At 39.3% G+C, this 27,388-nt stretch overlaps 1 protein-coding gene across 4 annotated transcripts; it reads right to left on the minus strand.

Annotated features, from left to right (window-relative positions):
* Positions 1-17: 17 nt before the first annotated feature.
* On the minus strand, positions 18-27,376 carry LOC145490760 (uncharacterized). Of its 4 annotated transcripts, none has more exons than XM_081469856.1 (22): positions 27,292-27,376; positions 22,578-22,623; positions 21,579-21,676; positions 20,149-20,294; positions 19,029-19,124; positions 17,827-17,945; positions 17,130-17,238; positions 16,917-17,025; positions 15,518-15,621; positions 14,686-14,739; positions 14,425-14,491; positions 13,770-13,844; positions 12,339-13,445; positions 11,362-11,448; positions 10,454-10,503; positions 9,328-9,444; positions 7,841-7,942; positions 6,410-7,454; positions 4,327-4,587; positions 3,377-3,457; positions 2,139-2,223; positions 18-1,592 (listed from the first exon to the last, which is right to left on the minus strand). In XM_081469856.1, the coding sequence occupies exons 3-22, from the start codon at positions 21,625-21,627 to the stop codon at positions 1,514-1,516; spliced, it is 3,942 nt and encodes a 1,313-aa protein (XP_081325982.1). In that variant the 5' UTR covers positions 21,628-21,676; positions 22,578-22,623; positions 27,292-27,376; the 3' UTR covers positions 18-1,513. The 4 variants fall into 4 exon arrangements, with proteins under 4 accessions (XP_081325982.1, XP_081325981.1, XP_081325980.1 ...); XM_081469855.1 differs by lacking the exon at positions 27,292-27,376 and adding an exon at positions 24,344-26,341 and having other exon boundaries at positions 10,454-10,500; XM_081469854.1 differs by lacking the exon at positions 27,292-27,376 and adding an exon at positions 24,344-26,341.
* Positions 27,377-27,388: the final 12 nt, after the last annotated feature.

Genomic DNA, 27,388 nt, shown 5'->3' on the forward strand with positions numbered 1-27,388 from the left:
GAGTAAGGGGAAAAAAATATATTTAAATATATGTTTATTTGTTCGTTAGAATAAAGAAAATATAGCTATATACAAGAGTAATAGTAAGTCATTTTACACTGAATTTCATGGCTGTCTTCAGCAATTGATATATACTATTTATGACATATAACAAGGCTCCTCTATGTATTCCAAAATGATTACATCAATTTCTAATTTTTCTCCAGAACTGGAAATTCAAATCGTAAAAAGCAATCTAATTCATACGCTATTCTATCGTCAGATCGGTGAATATAATTTTCCTGCAACACTGAACCCTAATAAACAATCGACTCTTAATGCCGACATACAAGCAGCTAAGCCCTAAAACGGACAAAACCATCAGTGTTCCTAAGATAGTAAATGGAATTTACCTAAGAAGTCACAATTCTGCAAGGAAAATCAAAATTTAAATCGAATTTTGACCGCAAAACTTAAGGTTTCAGCAAAGAACTGAAACGTTACTTGTTTTAAGAAAATAAATATTCTATGATTCTTCGAGGCAGCAAGCTTCTTTAAAGATCCCGCGGTTTTTCGTCAAAACGTTGCCAAGCAAAGCCATTCGTTGCTAAGGACCATGAATTATCGCCCTTGTCCTATTTTTCTGACTGGATAATATGTGGATGATTCTAAGAATTTAGCAAAAAAAGACACTTGCTGATGTGAAAGAATGGCAGGCTTAAAATAAATGCCCCATAAAAACGTTTCAAAGATTAAAAGTAATACAAAATAAATATAATTGCCCCCAGTTAAGATATCTCGGAACCACTGAGATATTATAAAAAGTTCTATGAAAGACAAAAAAAACTTACACATAACTAGCGTACAAACTCTGCACGGGACAGTATATCATACCTAAAATTATTTGATATTTCTCTCCACTATTTGAATTGTGTTAAAAAATGTTCAAAACTTTACCTTGTAATCGTGAATTAAGCCTGCTCCAATTTCATTCCAATCTGCTTGAAAATGAGAATTACATTGAATACGCGATGCTGCAGTCGATCAATGACCTTTTGATTCCTGTGTGACATCTTTATGTTGGTTTTCCATTGCTAAGCCAATCAAAAGGTAAGTTAGTCAATGAAGGCAGGGTAAGCAAAGTAACCGCAAGCTACTGACCGAAAAGTTTGGAAAACCAACAAAAAGTTGTCCGGAAGTTGTACTTGCAGATAACGATTCTTTGATTGGCTCGAAATTTTAGAAAACCAACACAAACATGCCAAAAGCCCTCAAAGGTGTGGCGCCTTTAGACGTAAATATGCAGGCTAAGCGGGGCAGAGGGGAGACTGGTCTTGTTTCATCTGATTCTCCTCTTTTCCTTTTAAGTCACGTGATAACGTCTTGACCAATAACACCATTGTGGTAAACATCGCCCAGTCATAAAGCATGTCCATTGCCATGTTTGCGTAGAGGTTACAGCTCGTTAACTTATTTCATCCAGGCGATCGTTACAGTTACTTTTACCGTGGTTTGATCCAATCCAACTCTCCATTCATTCGAACATGGAGTCTAACTCAGTGGAGAAGTCATTTAACATGCTGTTGATGTTCTTCAATAGATCTTCAGCTATTCTACAATGAAGAGAGCATGATAGAGCAATTAATTCGAAAAGCACGAGACGGGGTTAACAGTATATAATTTCGCGATCATAATCTGACACTGATAGTTTAGTCACGAGAGCAAGCATGAAACAAGAGTCGCCCAGCGAGGTGGGAAAAGCTTACAGTACTAAAAACACTGCACTTTAATACTTATCCAGGACCCAAACAGCCCAAAGTGATTTATAGGGCTTACTCTTTGAATTACGGAAGTAACGCTAGCGTAATGCAAGCGAGGCGAGAGAAGCTTTGCGCCCGCCTCGAAATCTCGCAACATTACATTAGAGCATTTACATGGCCAGCTGTGATCGGATTCTAATTTTTTTTTTTCAACAAATCAAAATAAAGTCATTTATCAAGGTCATGAGAATTAACGAACTGATTTCTATAGAGAACTCGCCTTGATATATAATCGTCTTCACCTAACTATTACTATGACAACTAAGTAGGGTCTCTACTAAAGAGCTTAGAAGAATTTGTATGTTGAGCTTAAGATTTAAAGCAATTTTATGTACGTACTCTTGCTCCTTCTTCGCCGCTTCCGTGTCTACAGACTCCGCTTCGATATTTACTTCGGGCACAGCTGAAGGTGACACAGAGGGTTCTGTGACAAAATTAGCACGATAAATAACATTGCAAGCAGAGAGGTCAGCAAGGTTAGCAACAGCATGACGTATTCCAAGAGTATTCAACGGTAACTAACCCAATCAGAGCGCGAGTATTTGTCACGTGAGCCCATACCTGTTAGGTCAGGTCACGTTACTTAGCAACAGCCCTGGCGAAGAACCCGGCTTCAGGTTACTCTCGGAGATCAAAAAGCCGGGGAAGCAAGCAATTACCTTTGCCTCCAAAAATTGACCAAACCCGTGCAAGCGACAGCTTACAATCCAAAAATAGGAGGTATCGCCCATTCAGCGTCGTTCACTTTTAGAATGGATAAATTTCACCCACTGGACAGGCCGTTTACCCAAGAGAAAACGTTATTCATTCCTGGCACAATCGTTGTCTGCACTATATAATTCTAAAACGACGCCAAAGTGGCTATTATTCCGTGACTGACTAGCTTAGTGCTCATGTCACCACGCACACGCAGTGCATCTGAGCGCGCCCGAGCAAACTCTCTATGTGGAGACAGTCAGTCCTAGCAACTGAGCGGCATTTTACGCCAGTATATTACCAATCAATTACCGTAATCTACAATGGCGGACAAAAGTCCTTGGGACACTAGTGATGAAATTCAACGAATTGTATGTGTTCTACAACTGAAGTTTTGAAAAAACGCTGCTATATACATTTACAAATGCGTTGCTGAAAAGTCAGAAGAAATTGCAGGTACTAGTTTTCCACATTGTGTGTGGGGTGAGAGGAGAGGCTAGGGAGGTGTTTGCCTGGCGTGTGTCACCAAAAGTGCAAATTTGCCCCGAGACTTTTGTCCATGATTGTAGCCTTACAGCGTAAAAGAAAGACGGCTGAGCCGTTCTCCCAACGGTACACAGAACTCACAGCTCCTTTTTTTTCTGGTTTATTCACCGCACAACTCACTGAAAGGACTTATAACTCACAATAAACTCTAGAAAAACTCCTTCGCTACTCGCTATTTTGTCACGTCCCGATTGTCTCATCCTGCTCGCATGTGTTCATTACCTTATTTAGTGGTGATCGCATGTGTCACAAACTAAGAGGGGTGGGGGTCGGTTAAAACTCTTGTACACGGCTTCTGAAGAGGGTCTAAAGCAACAATGCAGGAAAATATTTACCTGTGGTTGGTACTTCTGATAGATCTTCTCTAGAACGATTTCTGAGAATCTGTTTAATTTGTTCATCCAGTTCACCATCAGCTGTAGGAATGAGAAGAACATATAAGTCAAACGGCCAATCGTTATTCCAACTGCTTCACTGATCAGTAACCACTGCAGTTCAGTTCGTCTTCAGAGCTAGCTAGCTTTCTATTGGCCAGCACCACGAACGTTGACGCTGACCAGCTCCGATTATTTGAACATGCGCAGGGAGGTCAGTTTTCAATGCCAGCCCATCAGATTTCAAGGGGGAGGGGGGGGGGGGTCCTGGCGACCAGACTGTCAATGCGCCAAAACCAAACGTGTAATTAATCAACACATGACTTCCGCACCATCTTGACCTACTTGGATTTCGATTGGCTTTAAATGATCATAAAATAATAATTTATTAATCTATAAACAAACGAAAACTAACCAAACAACTCCTGGCTAGTAACTAAAATTGGTAAGTAAAAGAAAGGCATCACAAGTGCTTTAAAGTATCACGCACAGCTTTTGGTTATGGTTAATTGTTACGTGCGTTGTTAAGACATTCCTTAACGCCTACATAAGGAAAGCAACAGTTTAGAAGATTACAGATATACGATTATTATCATAACATGCAAGAAGAAGTATTAAACCGTTGTCGTTTAAGACGATGTTTGAAGTATGACGTTTTTAAGAGTGCAAAAACAGTTGCGACGACAAGTTCAAGGAAAGACAAATATCTTATCACGGTTCTTTTGTGTGGCAAATCTCTCATCACAGCAAACTACGAAAACAGAGCCTGTTTACACTCCTAACACCCGTCATTGTTACTTTGATTAGTTATTAGTTATTAATGTTACTGATTTGTTAGGATGAGTAGTGCTTGTCTGATCGTAGGTGTAGGAACAGTGCCTCACTCTCTCTCGCCGTCAACCGTTGTTTACCTCTCGTCGCGTCCACTTGGTTCGTTCTCACTCCTCCATGATACTCGTGCGAGGTGTTCAGTCGGTCTGGAGCGCTAACCTTTCGACCTGGTTTTTCAAAACCCTTTCTTGTCTCTTCTATCTCTTCGATCAACGATTCCACTGAGCTATGACTGCTGGCGCTACTGCTGCACGATCGCAAACTTCCATTTCCGTTTCCGGTTTGTCGAGCGCGTGGAGGCGACGGCCAACAGGAGGGGCTAGAACCAGTGCTACTGCGTCCTGATAGCAACGTGATTGACAGTAACTATACACGTGACGTAAATGGTAATGCAACCACGTGCGACAAAGTTGTCACGTGAATTTATTGTAAAAGGATGAATAAATGTATAAATGATATGAAACTGAAGCAATACGTCTAAAGCTGTTAAAAGTTCGTTTGTGTTCTTTAAATGAATTGAAAGTTTAATTTGTTTTTCACACAATGAGGGATATATAGATATATATACACAGATATACACACAGATATACAGCCCCACAGTAATCCGTGAAGTGTCACTGATTATTGAATTGAGGCACCTAAACAGAGATGCCTTTTTGTTTTTTTTCCAGCTACGGTTAAGTGTTTTAAAATGCTATAGGTTATGTGCTTTAAGCCAAGCTTTATAGTGCAGCGTTATTCAATTTCCGTTCATTGGCGCATGATGTATCTCAAGTCAGACTGAAGATGAAACAATTCTTTATGTCCTCTGCTATATGTCCGTTCTCCTACAGTAACGCGATTCGCTCGATTTCAGTTTTCAATCGCCCGTGACAAAAAAACACAAAGTACTGGGGACTAGTGTACGGCCAGGATATAAAGAACTTGAATATGACACAAGTCTTGTGCAACTCGCAATCTCTCCAAAAATGACTGAAGTCTGCCGTATGTAACGAACTGTGGGATACACCAAACCAAACTTTTAGCCTTCGGGGATGTTCGTCACATCCGAGTGTACAGACGTTTACACGCAAGGGTTGGAGATCGAACATAGCACAGGAAAATTAACTGTTATCAAATGTGCTTGTGCATCAGTCAAGATTCCCACTGATTTAGAGTAAAATCTGTTAGTTAAATTCAACTTTTAACTAGTCCAAAATTAATATTTCACTGAGTGCTTTGCTTCTGTGTTAGTTACACTTGTACAAAAACTTTCATCGCTCACGGTGATGCGTGCTATATCGTCACAACTAGATAGGACGCTTGACGATTATCACCCCACCCCATCCCCCTCCCCGCTCCTTTAAGCCAGTATTCTGTCAGGGTCCCCTAATAATTAACAATTAGACCCGTAGCCCGCAAGGGCTACTGGTCAGTAGCCCATGAGACGAAGTCAAATGGGCTATAGACCCGTGGCCCTTGAGGGCGAAGGGTCTAATTGTTTTAGTATCACCAAACTAGTCGGACAGAAAAGGCAATAATAAAGTTAGCAAATGCAAGTTGAAGAAATATCTATTTGGGAATAACACGAAAGAAAGCATCACGCTCGATTGAGCCAATTTCGCTACTCGAGGACTATTACTAACAGTCTTCTAGTAGCGTAGCCAATTAAAATGCAGGATTCGCATTAGTCCACTAGTTGGGTGATACTAATTGGGGTTATCCAATTAGAGCGGTTCTCAATTGAGTGTCGTAAAACCAGAACCAAAGTAATCTCTCAAGCCAATCACAAAGAACACACAATACAGTGAGCCAATCAAAACTCGAAGTACTCACATGTAGCTGACGCAAAGCGCGGGAAAACGCGTGCGAACGAGTCACGATTGGTTTTGGTTTTACTCCTGATTGGAAGAAAAATTGGCGCGAGTTCTTTTTAAACCAATCGCATAGCGTGGTAAGTGGAAAACCAATTACTTTTCAACACTCAAATGAAAACCGCTCTATATGGCTGGGCGAACTGGAAGAGAGGCACTGTGAGCGCAAAGCTAAGTTTGCCAAAAACAAACACAGTGACTCCGGCTGGGCCCGAACTCAGATCTGTCAAACCGGAATACAAAGCACTAACCATTAGGTTGTAGGTCAAACTATCATAGTTTCATTATTTTTTTTAAAAAAGACACTTACTGTCCACAGGAGACAAGGGTTTTGTCGGTGACCTGTCTCCGGCGCTTTCCTCGCCCGAGCTCCTCTCTCTGTATCCAGCCGTGAAAGACGCGGACTTTCGGGGCTTGGGCGGCACTTTAGGGGGCGGGCCCTTCTTAAAGCTTTTAGGCTTGACCGGTGGTGGTGGGGCAGGTTTCTTGGGTCTCTGAAAGGTAGAGTCCGGCGAGGAGGTACGTATTCTATCGTTCTCCTCTGAAACCATGTCCTTCACGGCCATTCCGGGGCCATTGAAATCGATTTTAGTTTGATTAGAGTTGGCCACATGACGTGGCAGCTCAATATCCTCCAATGGAGGGGGAGGGCGGGGAGGAGGTTCGTCGTCTTCATTAGCTGAAGTTAAAACAGAATTATCTCCATGTAATCCTAACGAAGGGTCCAATTCATTTTCATGGTTGCCTTTTTCCTCCGGAGGGTCTAGCCGATTGGCAGAGGGATCAACCCCATCACCATCCGTCTGCGGCGCCTCAGGGCACAGATCATGTGGACCAGCATTCTTCTGTTGATCTTGATCTCCGTTTTCATATGGTAATTCTTCTTTATGAACAAGCTGCGTTGTTGTCTCGGGAATTTCGGATTCCGCCGACGAAGAATCCTCGACAAAAAGCTCTTCATTAGCTTTTCCACTCGGGGAAAGAGCATTGCGAGAAAACTCCTTTTGGTTTTCTTGTGTTCGAGCGCTTTCCGAGATCAATTCAGATGGTTCAACTTCATCGGTTGATACTCCGGAATCTTCTCCATCTAAACATGTCTCTAAATAACCCTTCCTCTCCTGAAGCGGAAATTTCTCTTCTACACTTTCCAGCACGTTCTCATTTTCGTCTGCCTCTTTCAGAGCTTGCACGGCCATCCATATCTTTCTTTGATGGCCTGGTTTTTTGACTCCAATCGCTACTAGGTCTTCTAACGTCATGTCCTGGAGGAAATCCATGTCATCGAATCCGCCGTCCAAGAACTCGGGTATGTATTGCTCTAGACCAATCAGACGCAGCCACGTCATAATATCTCTCTGCAAGAGAAGCACCAGGTTTACCGTGAATTGGGATTGCGTGAACATGCACCAGTCGGACGTGACAACTGAACGTAACGCTTCCGTTCTTTCTTATGCCGTGGGTAAATAAGCCAAGCTTGCAAGATTTTTCAGCTAGTATAAATTGCATTTGCTCTGAAAATCTGTGACAGCTGGCCAGTGCGTACCCGAGGCAAAGCTGAGTGAAATACTTTATGACATTTTTTCGAAATAAAAACAAAATTCAAATTTAGGACTGCATGGAAAGACCTCATACTTCCAACACATCACATAAGGGAATTTGAAACGTCTGTAAGTTTTGTGATAGTGCTTTACATTCCTGACAATATCCAACTATTCATGTACAAACTGCTATTACAGCTCACCGGTTTTTCTCTCGGAAATACCACTCTACTTTCCAGTTTGGCTGATTCTGATAGAATCTTTTTCCTATGACCTGTTTTCGTCACGTTTATGGCCGTCAAATCCTGACAAAATGCAAAGATAACAAACAAACAAAAATTACAGCAACAACCAAGCAAGTAAGCAAGCAAGTTTAAGAGTTGGTTTCCCAAAATATACGTTATTCTCTGTATTCGTGTAACCTGCCATTCAACGTGAATAACTATCAATACGTTGAGCCCAAATTTTCCTTCACCGTCCATGTTAAGCCGCTCACAACATAAAATATTCAGTACGCCGAATTTATAGTTCTCCTACATTTTTTATGAAGACCTAAACAAAAACGCCCATGGCACACTAAAACAGGAATCTCTCACGTAATTTTGATTTCATCACTTTGTACCGAACAGTTAAGACCACATGGTTAAAAAAACAGTAAATACTACGTTTAAATACACATGACTTCCGGTTCGTCAGGCCTGTGGCTTTAAGTCTCCCATTCCAAAAATATGAAGGACTCGTTGTCAGATATAACCCTTCTGGGGGGGGGGGGGGGGGGGGGCACTAATGAATATAGCTCGAGTCCTAAAAGTCCTTTCTCAATCACACACCTCCTAACTTACGTAGTTAGAGACGAAAAGGCAAAATGACAGTATCACCCTATTTTAAACAGATCTTGCTCTACAACAAGCGCAACAGTACGCCGTAAAGTTCGGAAAATGACGATCCTTTTGGATTCATACTAGTAGCCTGTCGCTATCGCTACTTTCCGATGATCGAAACTTTCGGAGGATCGCTACTCAGGCTTACAGGAGTCGTTACTTTCGGAACTTTACGGTAAATTAGCACGTGTTTCGTGTCATGTTTGGAGGAGCTCCGTGACAAAATTCAATATCGGAGGTATAAACTTGATCAGAGTAAGTAGTGTCGATTACTAATCCCTCAAGTGCTGACACTTTACCACGCAATAACTCAATAATTTGTCTTGCTTGATAACAAAAACTGATTTTTATGACATTAATACGAATGAAATCAAGTCAGACGGTTTACGTTCTTTTTCTCTTTCCCTTTTCTCAACTGAGCTACCTTAGCATTACCTAGGTAATGGAAAAGCACAAAGCCCTAAAAGTCAAAAAAAAAAACTTCCACACTCGCGTTCGTTGTTCCCAAACAGTTGAAAGACGAAACAAACCAGTCGAACATTGGGTAAAACAACGTATAAACTACGCAAAATAAAACTTGAATTTTCACTTCAAACTTAGAATTAAGCCTTTCTCTTACTGCTAAGAATTCAAGTTTTCCTTAGCCAGTTGTCAACTCTTTTGACTCTTAAAACATATATAGTTTCAATAAATGAGTTTGGTAAACATGTTTTTTTGATTATCACACACGAAACCACACATCGTAAAGTTGTTAAGATGACTTGTTGAAACTCGAAATTAAAGCTACAAAAGCTTGCTGTTTTCTTTACCTCTGCAGTTATTCCAAGTATACTGGTCATGTCGAAACCTCCTTTCACAAAATTATCGATGTAGATAGTCAGTCTGAATTTCTGCAGCCAGTCGAACAACTCGTTATACTCTCGCATCTAGAAAAAAAGAAGAAAGACAATAAGAACAAAGAGACATGGATATTAACAAAATGAATCAAATTGGCGCTTTTCAAGGCATCAAATATTGCAAGAAAACAACATAACACAACATAAGTAAATAAAAGGTGATGTCAAGGCAACGGAGCTAAGTATCTGCCTTTATCTAAGCAACTAGTAAGAATCTACAGGCTACATGTAGGCAGAGGTCAACTCTAGTAGCCGTTTCGAACGTGTTACCTGAAGCTTCAACGCCGAGCAACTCACCTAACAGTCTGCCCAAGGCCTTAAAAAAAGTACCGAGAAAATGATCGTGTCTTATCCAAACAGAGCTCAATGATAAGTTGCTTGAAAAATTAACTGTGGCATTTCTACTCAACCACAAACTGCAGGTGCTCTGGGAAAAATTCCACTGTTTCCGCGCTGACGAATAGTGACTGAATGCCTGACGTGACTAAATAAGGTTAAATCGCGAATCTAACATCCTGAAACAAGTTCAGTCAATGATATTCTTCTTCCCACGTTTCCTGTTGATAGTATATTCGAAATATCCTGCGGGGCTCAGCTAATTAGGGAACATCATGACAGAAGAAAATCACTGAAAGAGCGGATCGGCGTGCTCGATAGGCAGGCAATGTTCCTTTTACAAAATAAACTTCACTTCTTTATAATTTTAATATCCTCGACTTGATGGTAATAGGGCTCTTATATGCAGAGTCTGTAAATGGGCGTAACGAGCCACTCAAATGCTATACACTTTCACTGACGCAAAAAAGCACTTGAAACTTGACCTCTCAACATCCGCCACAGAGTGCATCTTTCCGCACACTATCGTTTTCGTTTACTCCTTTTAACACAACTGCAACAGAGACGCACTCGTCATTTCTCGTTGATTTAGAGAAAAGAGACCTAACCCTGAAGTCAGGCTCTCTTTCAGCAAACCTGTTTAACACACAAGTCAATAAAATGCCATATATTGATGTTCTCAGACAAGGATATCTCCACTCACCTTAAGCGGGATGTGGCCCGTAGCTTCCGAGGGATCACCCGCGTCTCCTGCTGGAACAAAATAGATACGCCACGCACGTTGAGTACAACGGAAAGACGACCACGACGTATAGAGACGAATGAAGTCAAATACGGTAACAAAATGTTAGGTTGTGGCGCCGGCAACAACCGCCCTTTCCCCAAGTCTCTCCCGATTTTTCTTAAAGGAAAATAGAGCAAAGCAAAACCTGAACTTTCTAGACTGACGGCAATAAATCCCTTTGATTGCTATAATAAATGTAATTACTACGAAAATCAGGTGAAGGGTATCTAACGTATCTACATGGTACATAAAACTTGTCTCGCAAAAAAGGCTCGTAGGTGAACTTGCAAGAAAGTCAGCTTGCTGAGTACAATAGGTTACTACTAGCCTGCAGAACTGGCAGATTTGCGGTGTCCGCGTTCGTGTACTACGTCTCCCGCTGAGCCCCGCAAATCCGCCTGTTCTATGGGCTGGGTTACTAATGACCAGGAGCCCATGAAATCCTGTAATCCCTGACTTTTAGTTCGTATTGAGCCTATCCCAAGATGTAGTCTCATGACTAACGTTTCGTGCAAACCTGAAAACCAAACCTACAGGATATGATAAAATACCCCACAAACGTGTATTTATGAACAAATGACGTCCTATTTTCCAGAAGAAAGTTTTTTCTTTTTTCATCGAAAGTACATGTTCAAGTGTTTTCCAGATTCCCTTCATTCGTTCTGTATTTCACCATTGTTGGGGAAGACTGTAGGCTCGAATTGCTGATCAAATGAAGTAATGGCCAATTCCCGTTATGAGATGCCCCTGCCGGGGAATCCTGGTAGTTGTCTTCAAGAATGCCAGGGGGTTGTTGTGAGGTTTGGGGGATTGTTGACAGTGCTTACCGCGTCGGTCGATATTGACATACTGATGGTTAACTGGCACGGCACCGTTTGTCATCATCTCGTAATCCATTCCATCTTTGTTTTCCCCTACAGAGTGATGCCAAAAACATTCTCAAAATATCACTTGCAAAATCTTCATTAAAAAAAAGTCTTTTTCGTCGAGGAATGATTATACAGAAGGATCGGATTCAGCAAGTGAAAAATGTGGTCGCATACCATCGGTTCTATAAATTAAAAAATTGCTTCAAACAAGTTTAGACTTCGGGAAACAACAACCGTAACAAAACTTAATTTGAGATGAAAAGGTGATCAGTCGTTCAATCAAGATTCCATTAAACCCCGAGTTCCCGAGTTGAAATTGAAAAAAAAGAAACAATATAACCTCAAATTTCAGTTGATATTATTGTTACAAACAAGTGCACTCTGGGAGTGTTAGGGTTAATGGCTGTAATTTTACCTTCTCGACGTCGAAAGGAAAACAAGTTATTTTCAAAGAGGTAGCAGAACATAATACAGTTGTGCAATTAGGGCTTAAAACTAGTAAACCAAAGACGTTGACTTTCCGTCAATGAGAATAGAAGTTTGACAACTGAATCTAAACTTGCACTGCAACGGGTTTAAAGACATCTACCCGTTTCCTCTAAACGTAGGTAATATATTCAAGTCTACAATCCTGGCCAAAAGTCCTTGGGACACTTAGCTTATACCGTGGGCTGAAACATTAATGTCTTTCTGCTCTTGCTAGGAAGTGATTTTACGAGTTTTACCACCTCCCCCCTCCCTCACCCAAGACAATGTTGACTTGGGGACAGAATTCTAGCTACATGGACAACATTATAAGGGGGAGGGGAGGGGGTATATGCATTAACTGTATGACCACTAGAAAAGTAAGTAGTGTCCCAAAACTTTTGACCAGGATTGTACGTTCCTATATTTGATTTAAAGGAATTTAGTTTGGTACATTAAAGTAGCTTTACCTGCATCATCTGATAAACTGGTCTCATTGTCTTGCTTAACAGCTTGATTACTAGTCTTGTCATTTTGTGCTGTGTCAGCAGGAACAGCTCCCGTCATTGGCACATAATTGACATCATTCGAGACGTTGTCCCATTTCACCGGCGTGCTAGCGCCTGGCGTGACATTTTCGTAGCCCCTGGCGTGAGTTTTTTTCGAGGTTGGTGTGTTAACAATAACGTAACCGTCCTCTCCTTCTCCCTGTTGGTCGACATGTGAGATGATCATACTCTGCGTATCGTTACCAGGCTTTCCTCTGTTCGGCAGCTGCACATTCTCGTAAGCTAGTTGCTGTTTTGGTTTCGGATATTCTTTCACCTTCAATGGTTGCGGTTTCCATAAAACGTCAGGGGAAGGAGGCGTTGCTTTACTTAGACTCATGTCTTCGTATCCTTTCCTTGACAATTCGGGACTTGCGACCCGTCGCGAGGGTTCCTCAGTAACGCTGAGACCCGTTTGACTCGTAAGACCGATCTGACCCTCGGGACTTGAATGTCCCGCGGGATGTTTGTCTGGTGGAAGAGCCGCAGGTAGTCTTCCAGATTTGAAAGTTGATTGGCTAGATTCGGGAACAGCAGCGGGTGCGACGTCCTTAACAGGCGCCCGTATTTTAGGCGGTAGCGAAGGCGGTGGATTCGATGTATTTCGTACCCAAATATCGTCCATCTCGACGTTTGAAGCACAAGGCTTCTTATTCTCTTTTTCAGGCAGCTGTGGAAGTTCTTCGCATTTATCAACCTCCTCAACGGATTCATTTGACGGCGGTAAACGAACTTCAGTGTACTGCGTTTTGCTGTTTGTTTGAACTCCTGGATTAGGGGCCTGGGGAGGAGACAAGGGCGCTTTGTCAACCTCAACCTCCACATACTGCAGGCCCGTACCGGAAGCGAGTTTGACTGAGCCTTTTTTGGCTTTGAGTCCCTTTGCAGGTAAAACTGGCTCAAACAAGGCCTTTTTCGTGGCAGGATTGGGGCTCTCTTCCCCATCTTCATCACCGCGATGGCGAGGTCCCTTTTTACCGAAACTACTTAATCGAGGAGAGTTTCTCTGAAAACCTGGAGAAGGCGGCACTATGATGGAAAAACAACAGCAAAAGAGAATTTTACAACACATAAGAATCCTTCACAGTCGTTGAATTGAACGTAAAGGTTAGGGAACGCATGTATGCCGAGCCGAACAGAAGCCGTTTTCGAAATAGTTTTATATCTCCTATGTGGCTGGGATCAAATAAAATCAACTCTTTCATCAACTCTTTCTGGAGGAAACCAGTTTTCGTTTGATGTCAGAAATTCAACATGAATTCTGATCAATTACAGTTAAATCATAATTATCACGAGTTTACTTTTTTACGAGTTATTTTTTCCCTGGTTTGATGTCACTGTTGTTTAATATACCTGGAGGTAATGTAACCATCTGGTAAGATCCCACCGGAAGTACGCCAGCTTCCTTAAGCTTTGGTGACTTCTTGGCTAAAAAACATAACGTTAAAACAGCACAACATCGGCAGTTTGGAAACATTGCTGTCAAAATTCTTCGAGTATTTTTCCAGTAAAAATATGTACGTTTGCTTTGTTCAGAGTTTGCTAAGCGCTCAAGTGATTACAGCGTGAGTAGTGATTGATTAATGAAATTCATGCAGCAAGCTCTAACCAATAAGGATTTTTTTAAGGTAATCATCCCCCCCGGGGGGGGCGGGGGGAAGGGTACTCCCGTATATGCCGTTAAGCCGTTTTGGTCAGAAATAGAGTATTGACTTTGGCCATTTTGGTCTCAAATACGGTACAGTTTTTGCACTCTAGGCTTGAATTGGGTATGAATTTTTAGGAGAAGCTACTTTTTAATTATAAGGCAGGTTTGAAACAGGGTATTGCTTGCCACTGGGTACTATTTCAATTTCAGTTCTGATTAGTTGATGATACTACGTGTATTTGCGGTGGATCTTAGATTGCTTTCCTTTTAAACGGACCTTTGTTTGTCAGTAAAGTAATGTATGTTTTCTTTTAAGGTTTTCGACATGTTGAGTGAAAATGACGATTCACTAATACTAACCAGAAGAGGCTTTTCTTGGTGTGGTTAACCTGACGAAGTTTCCTGGGAAGTATCCAACTTTCTCTTTCTGGAAATCAACATTACAAACAGATTTAAGAGGTTAACAATGGCATGACCACATAACTGTAAATTACAGTTGGAACACTCATGAAGAAGCTGCGAACAACTCGTCTTTGGAAACAATTTTTTGGAAAATAAGACTGACAGAGAATTCCACCCAGACATTAAATAAATCGAACAACCAGAAACAAACAAACTTACGTCTCCATTTTTAACTTTTCCTTTCCACCTTTCATTTTGATTTTGTTCCAGCACCTAAAATAACATATAAAAGATCCTCACCATTCTATAAACAATCCACAAGAAAGCATTTACAAACGGTAAACTTTAATAGATTCATCATCTCAAAGGTTTTTCAGAAACTATTTACAATAATAATGATACACCCTCGTAAAATTAAATTTTGTAGTACAAGCAAGTACCAAACTTGTGTCCACTTGCGACTTAGTTCGACCGGTCATTTGACTTGTTGCTTGCACTTACTCTGATCCAGATCAAACTGGTTCATAGATGGACGGAAGTTTCTCAACGTTTGGCTACCCAACCGGTAAGCTGCCGCACGTTGATCGCAAACAATAGCCAGTGTTACGAAGTTTGTTCAGTTCAGCATAACTTTCTTGTTTTGGCAACTTGCGTGGCAACTTCTTAGTTTCTTTGGACAGCTCACCCCGCCAATCCGTTAGGCCACGACTTCAGGATGACGGATTTACAGGTCATTATACGCTGGTCTTCAGCGATAGATGTAGCCTTCTACGCACACGCTCTTTGGGCTCATCACGAAGGGGATTGCGTGACATCCAAAGAGCGTCTGCGAGGAGGCTATCTTTGATGCGGCTCTTGCTAAATTCGGCGCGCCAGAGACCTCGCATCCTGCCGCGCGTTTCGTGACTTGTTTACTATACATGTACTGTGAGTTGCAATCAGACACGACCATTTCAGATTTAACAAATTGTGTGATACAAGAATGACTTGGAGGATAAGCGACAAGGCAACAAAAAGCCACGAACAAGAAACAACTGATTGTGTCTCTTACAATGATTGTTTCTCCAGTCTTGAAGGAAAGGGCTGTTGAATCCATCATATTGAAGTGATCCCTCACAGCTTTTGCGTATACAGTGGTATCTGCATCGGCCGCATCTGAAACAAGGACTCAAAATATTCAAATTATGCTACAGAAGTGTTATTCATTCTAGACAGATAAGCATATTAAAGGAGACGAATTGTGATAGATAATAAATTTAACTTAAAAATAAATATAAGGTCTGGAAAGATGACATGTGCATTTTAAGGTCATTCCCCAGTATTGCATTGCGCATCCTTACTGCGCATAATTTCACGCGTGATTAGCGCGCGCGCATTAAAAAATGGCGGCTTTTTCTTTACGGCTGGACCTCGCCATAGAGGTAAATCGTCATTTTCTCGCAAACGAGTATGGTGACCTATCATTTTTTTCTGTTGTTTTGAATTGAGTAGTAAATTTCTCTGTGTAAAATAAATATGGACCAATTCTCAGTGTAGAACAAAAAGCAAACGTCGGAAACGTGAATTTAGCAAGCAATCGTGACTACAATCATGGTGCTATTATAAGGACTTATATGGGTATAAACAAGGTGCTGTTGCTCCTAAACGAACATGGGGACCCCTCATTTTTATTTCAAAATTTACGTTCCTATAATATAAACAATCAATAGGCAAAGTTTCACAAAAATCTCAGTGCAGGTTCTATTTCAGTGGAATGACCTTAAAATGTTATTCAGATGCCTAATTATGGCCCCGGGGGACTCCCATGTAAAAAGGACGGGCGTGCTAGTCGTACCTTTTTACGGGTTAAAAAGCCGTTTTGGTTTCCTCTTGGCGTGTTCAGCCTCAAAAGGTCCACAGCAGAAGCTTTTGAGGTATGTTTTAGGGTGTTGAGCCCAAAAATGTGTCAGGAGATAATGTGTTGTTTTAGAATAGACCATTTCACAGTTGTCTGCTCAGTGACCTGGCCTTTGAATGGCAGCGAGGCTAGAGTTGACCTTGTTTTGATACAGACGTCACTGCTTTTGTCATGTAAATGCACCTAGTTAGCATCAGAACAACTTGTTTTACACAACAAAAGCAGTGAGGTCTGTATCAAAACAAGGTCAACTCCAGCCTCACTGCCATCCAAAGGTCAAGTCACTGAGTAGACAACTGTAAAATGGTCTATTGGTGTGAAAAACATTTCAAACCATGCCCACAAAACAGAATCTTGGTACCTCTTAGGTGCTCTTTTCAAAATGTCCAACAAGCACCACGTCTTTTTTGTATGGTAGCAGATCTATCCTTAATTATTGCTAAGAAAATTGCAGACACGCATGCAATTTAAAAATCAACAATAAACTTGCTTTCTCTCAGCCAATCACAATGAAGTAATCTTCACAGTCCCCTAGTAAGTATAACTAACTTACCTTTTAGTAGTTGTTTAATATCTGCTGATGCTTTAGAGCTTGTGAAGAGATTTACCACATCAAGTGCTGTGTGTCCTTCATCGTTCCTGATGTTCACATCAATGCCCCACTAAAATTGTAAACAGAATGATATCAGACAAGAGAAGCAGATGAAAAAGAGAATAGTTTAAAGAATAAAGGTTATTGAAAAAGGATTATTACTAATTTACTTACATCAAGAAGGAACTTTACCACATCAGTTTTACCATAAAGAGCAGCTTCATGTAAACACGAACCATTGCTTGTGGCCTGATTAATGTCTGCGTCAGCTTCCAGTAACATTCTGTTAAAGGGAACATTGTTAATGAACCCATGTATAAATATCCATCAAGGAGCAGCAAGGTGACTATTCATGAATACAATAACAACCAGAAGTCTAACATTTCATGTATTTTTAAGCCAAAAATCAAGACTAATTAGTTATGTTTCAAGGGCAACTCAGGAACAATTATTGTGGTCTATCAATGAATAATAAATGGCAACAGAGCCAATCGGATTTTGAGATCTACAACTATAGAATATTACCAGTGAATATTAGATTTGATAGCCATATTATACTGCATTGTACAGTGTTTACACATCTGATACAACATTTAAAAACACTTTGACAGTACCATAACCTAGGGGAAAGGAACTTGGCAAATTTTTACTCCAGTTTCACAGTCCAATAGTGATTCTTGTTTACATGTACATGTATTATTTCTTTTAGCCTGAGAGAAATCAACTTAAACTCATTGCAACTTGTTTTACCTTACTTCAATGGATCTATAACTATTCAACTTCCCTTAAAAGTTTTCTTGTATAGATCTGCCATAAAAATTTTCAAAGAAAAGAAAAACACAAAATAGCCTTGATTAGCTTGAGCTCTAACCTTACTATTTCCAAATGACCTGTCTTACAGGCTAAGTGTAATGGAGGATCTGTTTTATAGGTTTTACCATTAGTTAAAGCACTCTTCACATCTCTGGATGCAAGCAAGAGTTCAACAGCCTGGAAGAAATGGCAACAAATAAATTTAATGCAAAGAATTATGAAGCATGTCAAATTTTATTAGGCTAGCCTGCGTGGCAGGCATCCGAAGGAGAGGGAAAGGGAAAAAATGAGCACGCAAAACATGCTAGATCCTCCCACGTTCATTTTGACCCTTTCCCTCCCCTTCTATGGCCTGCCACGCAGGCCATTATTATGTTGAAAACAGAGAGGATCTTAAAGTTCCTCTCTGTTTCATATAATAAATTCTTGAAGTGTGAAATCAAGGAAAACCAGACAGCCAGGGAAACATCATTTTTCATTCAGAATTCTCTATATCATTTAATTGAGCAAGATTGCTAGTACCTGAGGGATTCTACCCAAACATTTGGATACCAGTATGTAGTATGCTTCTTTGAAATCGCAAACTCATTTTAGCATAACATGGTTATTCCCTACATTACAAGTATTTCAGACATGACCCAAAATTCAATACCTTATCTCAGATTCAAATGATGATTGTACATGTGAGGGCCTGTCTGGGGTTTTGGGGAATCTGTATGATCATTTATTTCAAGGGAACAAGGGATATTTTCAGAATTAATTTGAGACAACAAGGGATTTCTTGACTGCTAAAGGGAACTTTGAAAACAAAGTTTAAGGAACAATGGAATTTATTACTGGGGAACAAGGGAGAAAAAGTGAAATTTTAAAGGGATTAAGTGAACATGAGGCTTTTAGTCAGGATTCAAAAAGTAGGCATACAAAATGTGCTACAGGGCCTGCTCAAATGAACAATTTATAAGGCAACATATGAAAAATAAAACAATTTTCCTTAAAAATTGGCCGTCCAAAGGATGCCTAGATGCCAATCCGGCTAAAAGCCTGGAGAACATGCTACCCCCTGAGAGGCCCTCACATGTAGTCTGCTTCATTTTCATATTGCCAGGGTTGTAACTTTCCCATGTTGATCAATCCAGAATGGATGTTCAAAATTTGGAGAATTTAGAGGATGTCATGAAATTTGGCTCGTGAATTTATCAACCAGCAAAAGACCCTGTTTCAATTCATATAAGAGTAAAATAATGTCACCATGCTACATACATGTACATGTCCGTATCTGCAAGCAAGGTCCAGAGCAGTCTCTCCTTTGTTATTTACAGTCAGGGAACTACAATTCCTGTCTAGAAGTACATCTGCCTGCAAATGAAGATATAACAAAATATTTTTGAAAACAGCCTTAAGAAAATATGTGCCCTGACTGGTTAAAAATCGTGTTTCTATAACTTGATAGAAACACAGAACTAGCATGAGCTGTTGCCGTAATGATGGCGCGAGCAAAGAGAATTTACATTTTGATGATCAAAGTAAACAAGTTGTTTCCCTTTTTTTCGTCACAGTGTTTTCTAAAAGAAATAGAAAACATGTTCTCCATGTTTCTATCGAGTTATAGAAACACTTGTGAAAGTTTAGGAGAACTCAAAAAAGCTGTGGAAATACTCACCTACAGCTCGTGTTCCCACAGCATTTCTCGTTCTCCCAATTACTCCCACTCGTGTTTCTATAACTCAATAGAAACATTCTACATGTTTCTTAAACGAAATAGCATCATAGGCATGTGTGTGTGCACAGGCTATACAGTATGTTGTTAATTCATGCAAGATAAAATAAAAATCTGCAAGTCTGATTTTTGGCAAACTATGAAAATGTGAAATTTTGCCTATTCTAAAAATACCTCAAAATCTGTATCGCAGATTCTTATTTCAGTTTGTGGGAATGTTTAATCAGAATCAATGCCTAATTCCCAAAATTTTGATTCCTGGGTAAATTTTGGGAAAAACATTTATAATTTAAAACTACTAGTGTCCACTCTTCTCATAAGCATTTGTAGTTCATTTTGGCTACCTGTAAACATTTGTATTTTAAGTGTTGCATATGATGGTTAAAGACTTGAACCAAAAGTATTTTAGAGAAAGAAACATTTTTGGAGCATTTAACAAAAGAGTATTGAGCTGGGCTCTTTTACATCCTCAAAACAGTAGTAAACCACCTTAATTTAATTAGGTAAGTAAGCACGGCTCGATGGAAGAACGCGTGTGATGTGAATTGATACTGTGAATAAATAAAGAATACCTACCTACCTATAAAGAGGAAGACCATTCATTATCCTTTATTTGCAAATAATACTACAGAAGTTTAATTTAGTACCATCCTTTCAACATACCACATCAGAGTTGCCATGTTGACAAGCTAAAATAAGAGGAGTCTCTCCATCGTTTGAGCAGGTATCCACTTCAGCTCCAGTCTCCACTAACAACCGAGCTACTTCAACCTTTCCTGACCAAGCAGCTAAATGTAAGGGGGACATCCCTATAAAGGCAGTGTTGATATAAAAGTTAATTATTAAAATAAGTTCCTTAACTAACTATTCCTATTTACTTATCATGCCACTTATAACTGAAGGGCAAAATATTGCAAACTGAAAACTGAAAATAATATGTTAGAAACTTACACTAGAAAGTCAAGGTTTCATACTCTACATGAAACTCTTCTGCACAACCTACATGCAAATGTAAGAATGGCAGTTTTTGAATTTTGTTGTTTTATTTTTGTGGTGACTGCAATAACACTGATTTCCTAGGTTAAAATTTTGGAAAAAAAAAAGAAATTTGAAACAAGAAATACCAGCAAGCCAGTGCTCCTCTGCTTAATTCCAATTATACATCAAATAGTGTACATTGAAATATTTAAACATTTGTCTTGTTACATGTAACTTGTATTGGTAATAATTTTTTTGTGTTTTTAAATCCAGTCAAAATGTCACAAACTCAAAGGCGAGTTCAATTTGAAATAAAATTTCAAACACCGAGTAGCGTAAATTCTTAATCCCCCGAGCATTCATATTGTCACTCCTTTGTTGTAACACTGAGAAAATTATAGATGCACCTCAGTGTTCCATCTAAGTTTTTAGAGCAAAGGGACACAATTTATCAGGCAGGTCCCCAAAGATGGGTATTGCCAACCTGGTGTAGTTAGTGGTAGAAGAGGTGGTTCAGGGAGGGAAGGCCTTGGGAACTCCCCCTGGAAATTTCAAGAACTTTGATGTTTTATGGTGCCCTTTCATAATAACATTTGGGAGAGACAAAAACACGCAAATCAGTTCAAATTATCTTTTGTATTAATCAATTGACCTTCTAATACATCAATTCTTGTATGGTCATGTCTGTTTGGTTCCTTTAAGAACCTATTATCAGTAGTTCCACGATTTTCACTGGGCTTCTGGTTCTTGTGGTGCAAAAACAATTAAGTTAAAATTCTCCCTTTCTGCTGTTCTGCTTTTAAAACTGGTTCAGACAGACATAGAAAAGAGATGTTTTCTTCCCTTTAAACGTCTTCTTGATAATTCACTCTAGACAGTCTTCTCAGTACTCTGCATGTTTCTCTTGTCAGCCGAAAGTAAAAGGAAATGGACTCATGTGACCAGGAAGTAGCTGTGACCATGGGGCCATTCACCTAAGACCCATCTCTTATTTGGAAAGTTGCACCTGTATTAATTTGCATTGCAATGCAAATTAATACTTTACGATAAATTTGCTTGCTCTTGGTCATCACAATTAAGATATTTTCTCAGTCTGTAATAAGCACAAAAGTCACCTTTCTTATCTTTAGCATTGACGTCACACTCCAACTCAATGAGTCCCATAACAACTTCACTACTGCCAGTGAGAGAGGCATGATGGGTAGCTGTAAAACTGTCAACAGAAAAAGAATTGACATTGAAAAAAATCACACCACACAAAAATTGAATAAAACATACAAGTTTACAGTATTTTCACAATTAAATTCCACAGGTATTTATTTGAATCAGGTATTAATTCAGTACCCGACATTAACTAAAAAAAAAGGGAGTAAAGATGTTGTTTCTAGACTCTGTAGTAGACATTATCAGTGACAACATACCGAAGCAGAGTCAATGTTTTAGCGATCACAAGCTTTCGACCCTGTCATAGCAACTTTATCAAGAGAATGTGGTGGGAATCTATTTGTCACGCACGCTTGGGTGGACCAAGTCATGTGCCAAAACATCCCCATATAGGGCCAGAAGTTCAAATCCACCATCATTTTTGAGAACCTTATTTTCTGCCAGTAATCCCAAAAGTTCAAGCAAAATTTAAATTAAACACTGAAGAAAACAAGAATATAATTTCTGAGACAAAAGGTACCATCTGTGGAGTTGCTTATTCTGTACCACATGAAATACAGTAGATATCAAAGTTGGAGCCAAAAAATTCCTACTGGCCCAGATTTGGGGAAGGTCTCAGATATCTCTCCTTGTATAGGGATCTTGATTATTACTGATAGAGATTACAGTGTACATGTTATCCATCAGTGGAGAATGTTTTAATTTTTTGGGGTCTCAAGCAGTGTCTCAGTTAGAGTTTATTCCATAAAGGAAACTACCAGTAAGAGTTTTGGAGCTACTTAAAAGTTTTGTATTTCAGCAGCTTAGAATTTTGGACACTTAAAAAATTTCAGGCAGAAAAAAAATTTTGACAGTTTTATTTACCGACACTCTGAAATTAAAATTGCCCAAAATATTTTGCAAGTATTGTAATGTAATTCAGCTGACAGAAACAATAAAAGAGGCTTTACCCATCATCGTCTTGTATGTTGACATTGTATTTCTTGCCACCTTTTTCTAAACACAAAGATTAAAAATTAGTAAGTATTTCCAGACAATTAAGAAAACATTACAAATCCACAACAGGCAACACAATATACTGTCCATTTTGGTAAGTAAGTAAATAGCAAAAATTCCAAGGACTATAATATTTAAAAGTATTATCCAGTGTTATACATTGTATTATTTCCCAAACAGGACAGTGTTTTAGTAATGTTGTTATATATTGTACATGGGATGGTGTGCCGCCTAATTTTGGAAATAACTGAACCTAAAATGGGATTTGACTGAAACGATATAAGTCTTCATTCTGTTTATTTGCCTTTTTACTTAATACAGTAATTACTGTAGGGTTTAGAAAAATGATATGCATAGATTATTGACTAAGAAATATCATTGACCTAAATAAATTTAACACCTGATATGCTAATACAATCAGTCTCCCAGACTTGTGGCAATTTTATTCCACCTCTATAAATTTTAAAAAAACCATTATGTTCAGGAAAACATTGATTCTTTTTTTTATTATTATTTAATTTTTCAACAGGTCAAACAATTCAAAACAGGTACATTTTTGGCTGAAAGAAATTAAGAAATATTTAAATAAGTATGAAAAGCAAATATACATCAAATACCATATTGTAAAATAATGCAGACAGCTGTCTACAATAAAGACAGCAATATTTTCATTATTGAAAGCAATCACAAAATTATGATTAACTTGGGTAATCTAAGAACTAAAAGGGTTAATTTGAGTTAGACCCAAAACAAATAGGCAGGGTTTCCTCAATTTTAATTATTAAGTTTGGTCACATTGTCTTGTTAAAACAATCAAACAGTAGGAAATTATCTCCCTTGTGCATACAGCTACGTCTAAATTAAAACATCTCGAAAAGTCACAAAGCAAACTGTTCCTGACATAAAATAGTTGTTAGCTGAGGGATTCCCTAAATAAATAAATTAGCAGGTAATGGGTAAATTAGTGTATCTCTAATATAACTAGTGACAAATCGATGAGTGAATTTTTCTAAATATTTGAATTTTAGCGAGATAATTTATTATCCAATTTATGATATCAAGAAAGTGCCTAGTTATGGGTTTTGGCAATCTCACCAAAATATCTCTTCCAACACTTGACTTCACAAAGATATATAATAGATACATATATAATTGACCAACCAAAAGCGTTTTTAAAATCGTCACGTGAAATGTTATCAGAGTAAACGAGTACAGCATGCATACAATATCCGGACTCAATATCTTCCTGAATCGTATTAGCACATTGCTGAAACAATAAACATGAGTTGGAGATCGCCATTACATTTTCCAATTGACAAAGCTAAACTAGTTTAAATTTGAACAAATAATTCTTGTGGTTTTCATTCCTTATGAGGGCCAACAAGTTGTTCTTTCAAAAAGATTGACAAACAGACAATGTATTAGCTTAGATTCAGTGATGGCGAATGCACATCTCTCAACACCTTTCATATACGCGCACGAGACATCTTGCGAAACAAACCAGGCTTTCATATACCTTCACAACGCGACTAAGTTCATATTTTCAAATGCGAATGTCACACTAAACGATTATTAAAATTGTTTTGCTAAACCCTTACTATAAACCAGACTTGCAACCCACATTACATAATGAAAGACTCACGTAAAAGGGAAAGTTTTCCGGAATATTACCAAACTTCTTTCAAATGTTTGTATAATTGATCAAGATAGAAGTACTCACTTGATTTGGCCGCTTTTATTTTTGCCGCTACCTTCCTGAAGGCATTAAGGTCGTTGGATTTAACCGCCTGGAGTAATTCCTGATCTTTAGCCATGACATTAAATGTCTATGTGTCCACAGGCGACTGTCTTATTCAACCACTTTGAGAGCAGCTGGTTCGCGGGCCTGTTCACAGTGGTCAATTCTCTTCAACAAATAGGGTCCACATTTCACTGCATTCTTCCAAACAAAGCCACAGCAATGCTTTCCCTTAGTGCATTCTTAAAACGGGCGAGACATAGAAGCAGTACAGGAATTTAAATCCAGAGAAAATACACTGATCATTTAGCGGTTGTACAAGGTAAATAGTCATTCGAGAACGGAATCGATTTTACGACGTGACATCAAGATGATCTTCGGATTAGCGAAAATGACGTCACAATTTCACGCGAGGGCGGTGAAAAAGCCCCCAACCACCGTCTCCCTGTCCATGCTTGCAGGGTACAGGAATAAGTGGATGTTGAGGGACCGAGAGCAAAATCGAAATCGTTTCAGTTGCGATTCAGTTGTAAAATTCTATCCGGGTTTGCGAGGAAATACGCTCAATTTACACGATTGCGAAAGGCATTATATATTTCGAGAAAAGAGTGCGACACTAGTGTTCAGTAGCAATATTCGTCACCGGCTCTGTCGCTTTTTAATTATTTTGATCTGCGGGAATACCGGATACTTTTGTTCACATATCCATTTGAGTGCTGTGTCCTAATTGTCTGTGTGCTGGACTCCGGATCACAATTTCAGGTTTTGTTATTGAGCCGTCGCTGCCAATGCGCTTTTGTTGTGTCACATCTGCACCTCAATTGAAATGTCAAAAAGAATTTTGAGGTCTTCTAGTCTTCTATATAGATTTAGTTGAACGTGGTGAAAGAGTTAAAAGAGTTGTTCACTTATAACATGACCTGCACCTACACGAAAAAGGGAGAGCAATTCACTGTGCCTACCATTCTTTCCGCAACGTCAAAAATATCTCGGCCATCTACAGAATAGCTCAATAGTAAATCAGTGGGTCTTTAGAGAGGGATGAAGTGTTCAAATTTTCAATTTATCGAATCCAAAATTCAACACCTGCCCCCGGGACACCTCGATCCTGATCCAAGATAAGACCTTAAATGGCCAGGTACAAACTACCTTAATGAGTGTCTAATGACTCGATTTAGCCGGCGATACCCTTTCAAATAAGCCCTTCCCCTCGAGTGCGTTTTTTTAATAATCACCCCTCACCTTCCCTATAATTTTTTAAGCGCTCTATCAGCGAAAGTGACATTCAAGGCAATGACATAGAAAAGAGCGATTAGAAGTCTGCTTTCTTCTCTGAACATTACTATAAGAACCCCTTTGGCTGCAGCCCGTCTTGAGTTAAAATATCTGTCTCTTGATCACAGTCAGATCAGTATAATGTTCAAAAAGGAATATGTGCTCCGTCCCTGGTAAGCGTCCGCTCTCCAATACGCGCCCTCCTTTGAGCTGAAGTAAACTAGCGCCCTATGCGCTAAAGCGAATCATCACAGTAAGTGAAGGAAAAGACTTTGGTGTACTCATCTCTGTGATTGCCTTTTAGACAGTTTATTTCACGGTAACTAAACCAACTTTACAATTCAACAGAAAATTCACGATGCGATATCTTACCAAATACTATATTCAGCTCAACCTCTTTTCCAGATCCCTTTCTCTTTCTCTTTTAAATTGAACCCGTAGCCCTGGGAGGAGGGGGGAGAGGAGGCCAAGAGGAGGGGAGTAGGGTCCTGTGCCAGAAAATTCATCACGTATTATATACGCTTGTATCATATCGCAAAAAGTAACAACAAGATTAATGAAAATAATCGTACCTAGAATGCGGAAGAGAACACCAAGGTGGTTTGCTGATTTCTCATGCTCATTGAATCATGAAATAATCGAATCATAAGCAAAACACTCAGGTCAAGAATGCATGGACTGCGCAAAAGCGAATACAGCTTCACATTGTGCAGATCTGCTTAACAAAATCTGAGTGAAGGATCTCAAAGTGACGACCTGTCCTTAAAATGAAGATCAACTGAAATACTTTGGATTCCTTGTACATCTTGTATGTATATATTGATCAAAAAGTCAATACGTACACACAGCTGAAACAACATATTTCGCCTTTTTTTGCACTGGGCAGACATAAAAATATTGGTTCGAATACAGATTCTTTTGTAGAACGTTTCTTTCACTAATGGAAAAAAAATCAAAAGCCGTGTAAATGTCATATCAGGCTGGCCTAAATTGTTTTGGGCTGGAAACTGTAACACAAGGGAATTAAAGTTATGTACACAGAGCATTAAATACGGAAATACGAAGCTTAAAGACTTCAGTCTAAATGACGCCTAAAGACAAACCTGCCAGTTTGGCCTCTCAAAAGAAAGGGACAACAGACAGTACAAAGATAATGTACAATCTTGTATTGATCATTATTCACGGTTACAGTAGCTATCGGCTTCAACCTCGTTTCCTGACAAGATCTTCGCCTGCCATTCTGTTACAGTAGGTACTCAAAGACGTTTCTAACTTGAGATAGAGTTGTTTTAACTCCTCTTTCTTACTTGCTAGTACTTCGTGTTGCGCGAATTACGTTGAGTCTCATAACATTTTCATTATCAGATAGTTAGTACTTCTCTTCCTCAATTTGGCTTGATCAGTTGAAACAAAGGTTTAGTGAAGTAGATAGTTGAAATTTTACACATGATACACGATTTGAGCGAGGTGTAACTGAGGCAATTACGGCTAAAAGTTGCATGACTAGAGATAGTTTCTTTTGTGGTGTTGACAAAAAATACTTATGAGATGCCGAGTCCGTAACAAGTACGTGACTCGATGAACGATTGTACTCAGTGTGGAAAAAGTGATGCTTAGGGTAAATCAAAACCTAATCAGTATAAATATCATCGTACCTGATTGAAGCACTTTTTCCTGATAAAGTCAAGCGACCACTGAAAAATTCATGCTGCCTTTATCCTAAATGGTTGCATGAGTAGCTGACAGAAATAT

The sequence above is a fragment of the Orbicella franksi genome, chromosome 6, assembly GCF_964199315.1.
Source record: "Orbicella franksi chromosome 6, jaOrbFran1.1, whole genome shotgun sequence".
Taxonomy (NCBI): Eukaryota; Metazoa; Cnidaria; class Anthozoa; order Scleractinia; family Merulinidae; genus Orbicella; species Orbicella franksi.

Coding starts and splice junctions, on each gene's coding strand:
- LOC145490760 (XM_081469854.1), bottom strand. CDS start 24,437: ATGGCTAAAGATCAGGAATTACTCCAGGCGGTTAAATCCAACGACCTT. Junction 7,455..7,840: donor TATTTCCGAGAGAAAAACCG/GTGAGCTGTAAT, acceptor CTTCTCTTGCAG/AGAGATATTATGACGTGGCT. Junction 4,588..6,409: donor ACCCTTGTCTCCTGTGGACA/GTAAGTGTCTTT, acceptor CGTTGCTATCAG/GACGCAGTAGCACTGGTTCT.